A 6,708-nucleotide genomic window follows, 5' to 3' on the forward strand; every position below is an offset into this window, starting at 1 on the left:
TTTTGGATTAATATTCAATATATATAAAATTATATTAATATTATATTCATTATATATTAAATATTAAAAATTATTAATTATATATTAATATAATTAATCATTAGAAAAATTAAATTTTATATTATATAAAATTTTTAAAATTTGTGATTAAAAGAAATGTTTTAATATAAAATACGAATTTCGCGCCTTGAGTTTGCAGTTTTGTAATCTGGTCTTTCTATTGGTGCTTTTCTTTGCCGACGACATTTTACCCCCACTATGAATCGAATGCTGTTCTGAAACTCTGCGACTGCTCGTTGCTCAGTAGCTGAGTACTAATCTTCTAGTCGGAGAGAACGTTTCGTGAATTTTGCTTACGATTTTACCGGTTTTTTACACTTTTAGATAAAAAGTGTTAGTGGTAATTCTGAAATTTTTTATTTACAATTCTTCAGCTGAACAAGCTGATTATAGAATTCACTAGCAGTGGAAACACCCATCGAAGACAACTTTATTGACGAGTTACGGTTAGTAATAATAGCTAGACTGATGATACTGCATAGTTTTCTTTTTTTATATACTATATTACCACGATATTTTAAGAATTTTTTAATATTTCAGTTAATTGGTGTTTTTTATTTAGATAATTTTTGAATTTTGTTACAATTATTGTATATGTTCGAATTATTAATTTTTTTTTCATGATATATCAATATAAAAAATGAAAGAGAAATGATATGAATTGCAATTATCAATCAAAATTCATATTTACTATATATATTTATTCAGAATATTATAAATACTTTTGACTTTCTTATGCAAGAAGAAAATGAGAAGCCAAACAATTCGTCATTAATGGTTTACTTGATATTAAATCGATTTTGTTATAAATTTATTAACTTTTAAATTAGATATTTAATATTTAATGTATAGTACAAAAGATATATATATATATATATATATATATATATATATTCATGTTACATTTTTTTCAAAAAATCTAACAATAATATATTTGATATGATGACATAAAAATTAATTTACGAAATATTTTATTACTTATTTAATTGCAATTTTTATATTTATTCCAAAGTGTAGAAAACATCGCGTTACCGTCTTGAACTACTTATTTTATTTATTGATTTCTTAATGTCATACGTATGCGCGGTCTATTTAATACATATATGAAATTTTGCAAATACATATTTTCTATTTGTTAAATTAATAAAATCAAATAGTTTATATCATTAAAAATGATAAGCATTTTGAAAAGATATGTTTTTGAAACTTTTTTTACCGGCGTTAACAGCTGAGCGTCATTGATGAAAAACATCCGAGTATATGTATATATGATAAGAGGGCGCTGGCGCGCGCATGCACATATATACATGAATGTATGTGCGAGAAGGACAAGAGAGCATGTATGACGTCAGAATATTAGTATTTTATTTTTAATCTTCAATCTAAGATGGGATACGTAATATAATGATACATTTATGAATCATAAAATGCAAAAATATTCAATTTCTTTCCTTTTCTATGATTATTATTTTATTTAATATTGTTTAACTTTTAAATAAAATTAATAATTTTATTGTGTAATATAAATTACACAAATATAAATTAAATTTTATATTATTATAATCTATAAAAAATTACAAATATTGTAATACAATACATATATTAAATGTCGTAGAAAAAATTAATAATTATCCAATAACACAATTGAATTTTAACATTAAAGATTTGAGAACATATATCGTATAATTCATATATTCGTATATTTTAAATAAAATTTTTTTTTTAATTTGTTATTATGAATTAACTTATTCATTTTTTTATAAATATTAATCGCTTGATATGACTTTACAACATTCGTTTGTATAATTAAAACATTAATTATGATTTACATTTGAGGAATATCAAATCTCAAACCACTAACTATTCTAAATAGGAAGATATGCGTCAAAACGTGCATCGAAACATTCAAACAATGCGCAGTTTGTATATATTCATGTACCTGTATGCATGCAAATTGAAGTATACATCGTGATATGACCGCATTATTTTGCCGGCACCCGGCACATTGGGCTGCGCGATCGACATTTCCTTCAAAGCATATATATCTTTCCACGTGATCACAGGATCGTCTTTGTCATTATACACGATATCAATCTTGATATGTATTTTTTGCTATTGAAAATAGCAAATGCTTTTGTATTGGATACTCTATCGAAGAATCTAGAATTACGACATAAGTTGCAACGAATTGTAATTTCGTCGCAAAATTTACGCTATTATTTCGATTATCAATATTTTAATCATTCAATATGTGATTTAAATTTATTCATTATTAGAAAATTAAACAGCAAATATTTGGATAAATATCAAAAAAAAAAAAAAAAAACCGTATATATAAATCGAATAATTTGTAACCAATGGGAAGGTTTTTAATCAAGAATCTGATTCACGTTTCGTTATGCGAATCAATACTATAAAAAAGTCTGTTTCGCAACAACGCTCAAAAGTATCATTGATGCTGATCGAACGTTCGTTGAATGCACGAATGTTCGAATGTTCGAGAAACATTTCTTTAGAGGTCTCGTATTGATTTCTAAACACGATTTCCTCCGAATATTCTTCATTTTTCTCTCTTATCGAACACCAATATCTGTTTGTTTGCAATTTGAGAGGGTATACAAGCGGCGTCCTCCAGGTCTAACTGTGTAGTCGCCCGTGATCTTGGCGAGGTGCACCGTGACCAGGAGAAACGACGCGATACCTTTCGCCCTGGAAACGAGCCAACTTCGTCTCGAGGGCAAGGACAAGCTCAGTCAATTGATCACGCCATAATTTGTGCGAAACGTTTATAGAACCTAGTTTAATTTTAACACACGTTTTATTATCTCTTTACGAATGAACAAATTCTCCTGAAAGATGATATATTCGTGGCGCATGTCTCGTATCTTTCTCTCTCAACGGATATCTATGCTTCTCTGTTCATTACACTTTGTCAGCAATTAAATTTACAAGTGCCAATTACCAGGCTCTCACACTGTCTTAATGCATTAACAAGGTGTCCCGTGCGCTTTGAATTTGTTCGCGAATTTTCTTCTTGAATCTTTTCTGAAGAGATAAGACCAACGTGATGCAATAAAATAAATTCGATATCATCATTTTCGAATCAATTATAAATACAATCTTACGAAAAACTATAATTTTAATCGAACATTTAGAAAACTAAAATAATAATAAAAAGAGAACAGATAAATGTATATCGATTGATTGATATCGCATCCGATCGCTGCAACTTTTGACAAAAATTCGATATTGTTCGCACGATAAAAATCTTTTCATCGGCCGCTGAAATTTCTACTTACGATAACACGGAAATCCCCCGAGAGATTGTCGAAAAAAAAAAAAAGAAAAAAAAAGACGATATTTATAGAAATGCATCAAGGCGGATGCGTTGGTGTGCAACCTTTTCAACGGTGTTTCTCAACCTACATACGTTGCAGGAGATCCCAGCTGATCGGTTCTCGTGGTGCTGTGAGGATTGAAAAAGTGGTGGGTGGTCCGTTGAGGCGGTTGGTGTGCGCGGAAGGGGTCGGTTATGGGAGGGTTGGAAATACAGGAAGCACAAAGCACGGCGAGAGAGAGAGAGAGAGAGAGAGAGAGAGAGAGAGAGAGAGAGAGAGAGAGAGAGAGAGAGAGAGAAGGCGCGGTCATGTGCGTCTGCGCGCGATTCGGTCGGTGGGTCGGTCGGTCGGTCGGTCGGTCGGTCGTCGGGTATTGATTTTCGTAGGAGCACCGGCATACACGTAACTCCACCACGTAAACGCGTATACATGCATCCACGACGACTGACTGGCTGGCAGCTTTTGCCAAATATCTGCGTAAAATTTCGCAATCGCAGATTCTCGACACGCTAAATCGACTCATTCCTGTGTTACGCCTTCGAGAGAATAATACACTTTGCCGTTACTCTCTCATTGATCAAGTACAGATTCTTTATTAGCGTTCCCTGTGCACCTCGTTTTCGAAAGTACGTCATACGCGATTTATTCTATATATTTTTTTTTTCTCTGTTTTTCTCGAGAATTTTAATGCATATGTACATTTGCTGGGTATTTGATTTTCTCGGTCCAGCATGTACGCTAAATGAAACGTAAATGAATAATCGTGATAAATAATTCGATAGAAACTGTTTTAAATTTCCTCGTTTATCTTCTGCCTTGTTATTCGTTTAAGATAATGGATATAAACTAGATATAAACTAGATGGATGATTCTAAAGATTTAGAATCTACGAAAACAACTTGTAATTTATCTTTTATCCTTTAATGTTGCAGAACAGTCGAGTCTCCATACAAGGAGGTGCGCGAGCTGCAGAGTGAACGAAGAAGCGCGATCATAGAAGAAAGCTAATCGTCAGGCACTCAACAAGATGCCTGCTCCAACATCAGCACCGGGTACGGTGGAGGGCCCACCTCGCACTGAATTGCAGGAATTACAACTAAAGGCCGATCAAACTACAGATGAGGTATGTCTATTAATATCAATATTTGATAAAATTTTCCGACAATTCTTTAATAACGTGTTATTTAATTTATAATCATATCGATTAAATATTTCGAATTTTTTCGTTTATGCGTGGAAAAACTCGTGTAATTTGTTAAAATATTTTTGATATTTTTAACGATGCGTTGCTTAACCCACGTAATTCATTCTGTTTCAGTCCCTGGAAAGTACGAGGCGTATGCTGGCATTATGCGAGGAGGTGAGTTCATCTCATCCCTATGAAACTATTCTCTTCTATTTACGCATTAACCTTCATCCTCGATCATCCTCGGTACTAATCCTCGATCCTCGTTACTTATAGCGATTTATTCCCGGAGTTCTTACTCCCAGATTTTGTCTCATAAAATATTATAGAAGTTTAATATCGCTGGTAAAAATCGTTGCGTGTTGCATCACGGCAAAGATGGGCGTCATAGTCGATCCTCGGTGCAGTTGAAGAAACAAAGTAAAAAAAAAAAAAAAAAAAAAAGAAAAAAAGCCAAAAAAAAAAAAAAAAAAAAAAAAAAAAAAAAAGATATAATGACATAAAAAAATGGAACGCGCTGGAGAGAGACGGGCATAATACTATTTCAGTCAGATTAGAAACTTTGAAATCGTGTACATGTATATCTAAGTATATGTATATACCTGTACGAGAGAAAATGAAGTGGCGTTTTATGCAAATTACAATAGAATGAACACAAGAAGATATTTCAACGTGTGATGAAAACAGTCAGATTTATGTGGCGTTACATACAATCGTGAAATAGTATTTGACCCAGCTCCGGCGCCAGAAATATTCTTCGTTCCTATAATACTTATCAATGTGTATATTTTGAACAATATATACAGTCAACGGAAGTTGAAATGATCCATCCATATCCATCGAGGTATTATGTTGTTTGACGCGAATTTTTTTCTGATGAAAGCAAAAAAAAAAAAAAAAAAAAGAGACATTTTCCTCTTAAAGAAAAAGGGGAGTAAAAACAGTATCGCACGGGTGCCAAGCAATATCTATATGTTTTATATATTATTATATGTGAATATACTCGGAAGAATTGTAAGACGACGCATCGACGCGGTTCGAGACGGTAATCCGCAGCACGAATGCACGCGATGATATCAATGTTACATCACTGTATTTATTTCGTGTTAATTTTGTCTAAAATTAACTATTTCATCACACGGGAAACATGTCTGTTTAAAGAATCACAAGTGAAAATATAAAATTATGAAAATGATAATATATATACATATACATTGTTCTAAATGGAACGCGTGCGTTCGTGTGCGCGTTTTTTCGTGTACTCTTGTCTACGTTCTTCAGCTCCGCATTTTTCTTCCCATGCATAATTATTATTCGTTGTCTATGCTCGTATCTTGGATATCTATTCTCGATATATGTACGTCTCTAAGTGTGTGCGAAACTATTACTATTACTGTGTATATCCGATGTCTTCATTCTTTTCCTATTTAACTTGTTATTAATTGTCGAAGGAGCGAACGCAATCTATAATCCTGATAGACCCTAATCTTGTGCTTTTATAAATAAATAAATAAATATTTTTTTCTTTTTTATATTTTACAATCTATGTGTTTTAGAATGTGATATCAAATGTTTCTCTACATCACGCGGAATTTAAATTTAAATTCAAATTTATCCGAGTGATCGTTTAAAGTAATTAGAATTGCAACGAAGATTAAAAGGTAAGAGGTTGCGTCGCTCCATTCCAGTTTCTTTTGCTACTTATCTGTGGCTGCACTAATTAGCACGTGTCGCATTTCGAGCACTGGAGACTTCAACAACTATTTAATGTACGTACATACTTCACACGCGAGATATCATTGAAAGAAACTTGCCCATATTTAAATATACGTATACACAGGGTGTCTCAAAATTGATGACGCAAGCAGACAAAAGTTAATTCGATGTAATAAATCTCTTACCGGCTTGTGTCCTCCATTCTGGAACATCTTGTATATATCATATATTTATATATGAACGAATAATTGCTGTCAAATCGATATTAGTTATTCGAAATATTCGAAGCTTGGAGAGGAATCGAATGTACGAACCTGAACAGTGGGGGCAGTCGCAAGTACGTTGAATGAAAATAATTAGGGAAAACGAGAAAAAAAAAAAAAAAAAAAAAAAAAAAAAAAAAAAAAA

General features: G+C 32.2%; 1 protein-coding gene across 14 annotated transcripts in view; it reads left to right on the forward strand.

Moving 5' to 3' along the window:
- The window catches only part of LOC102681789 (synaptosomal-associated protein 25), a 26,657-nt gene that overhangs the window by 1,249 nt on the left and 18,700 nt on the right, over nucleotides 1–6,708 (forward strand). For 6 of the 14 annotated variants that reach the window (XM_006608034.2, XM_006608038.2, XM_006608037.2 and 3 more), the window contains exons 1-3: nucleotides 238–506; nucleotides 4,331–4,521; nucleotides 4,717–4,758. In XM_006608034.2, coding sequence (XP_006608097.1) covers nucleotides 4,426–4,521; nucleotides 4,717–4,758 — 138 coding nt within the window. In that variant the 5' untranslated portion in view covers nucleotides 238–506; nucleotides 4,331–4,425. Of the gene's footprint in view, nucleotides 1–237; nucleotides 507–3,725; nucleotides 4,025–4,330; nucleotides 4,522–4,716; nucleotides 4,759–6,708 lie in introns of those variants that run through there. The other 8 variants (XM_006608040.2, XM_006608035.2, XM_006608041.2 and 5 more) reach the window with 5 other exon arrangements.

The sequence above is a fragment of the Apis dorsata genome, unplaced genomic scaffold (assembly GCF_000469605.1).
Source record: "Apis dorsata unplaced genomic scaffold, Apis dorsata 1.3 scaffold_28, whole genome shotgun sequence".
Classification (NCBI taxonomy): domain Eukaryota; kingdom Metazoa; phylum Arthropoda; class Insecta; order Hymenoptera; family Apidae; genus Apis; species Apis dorsata.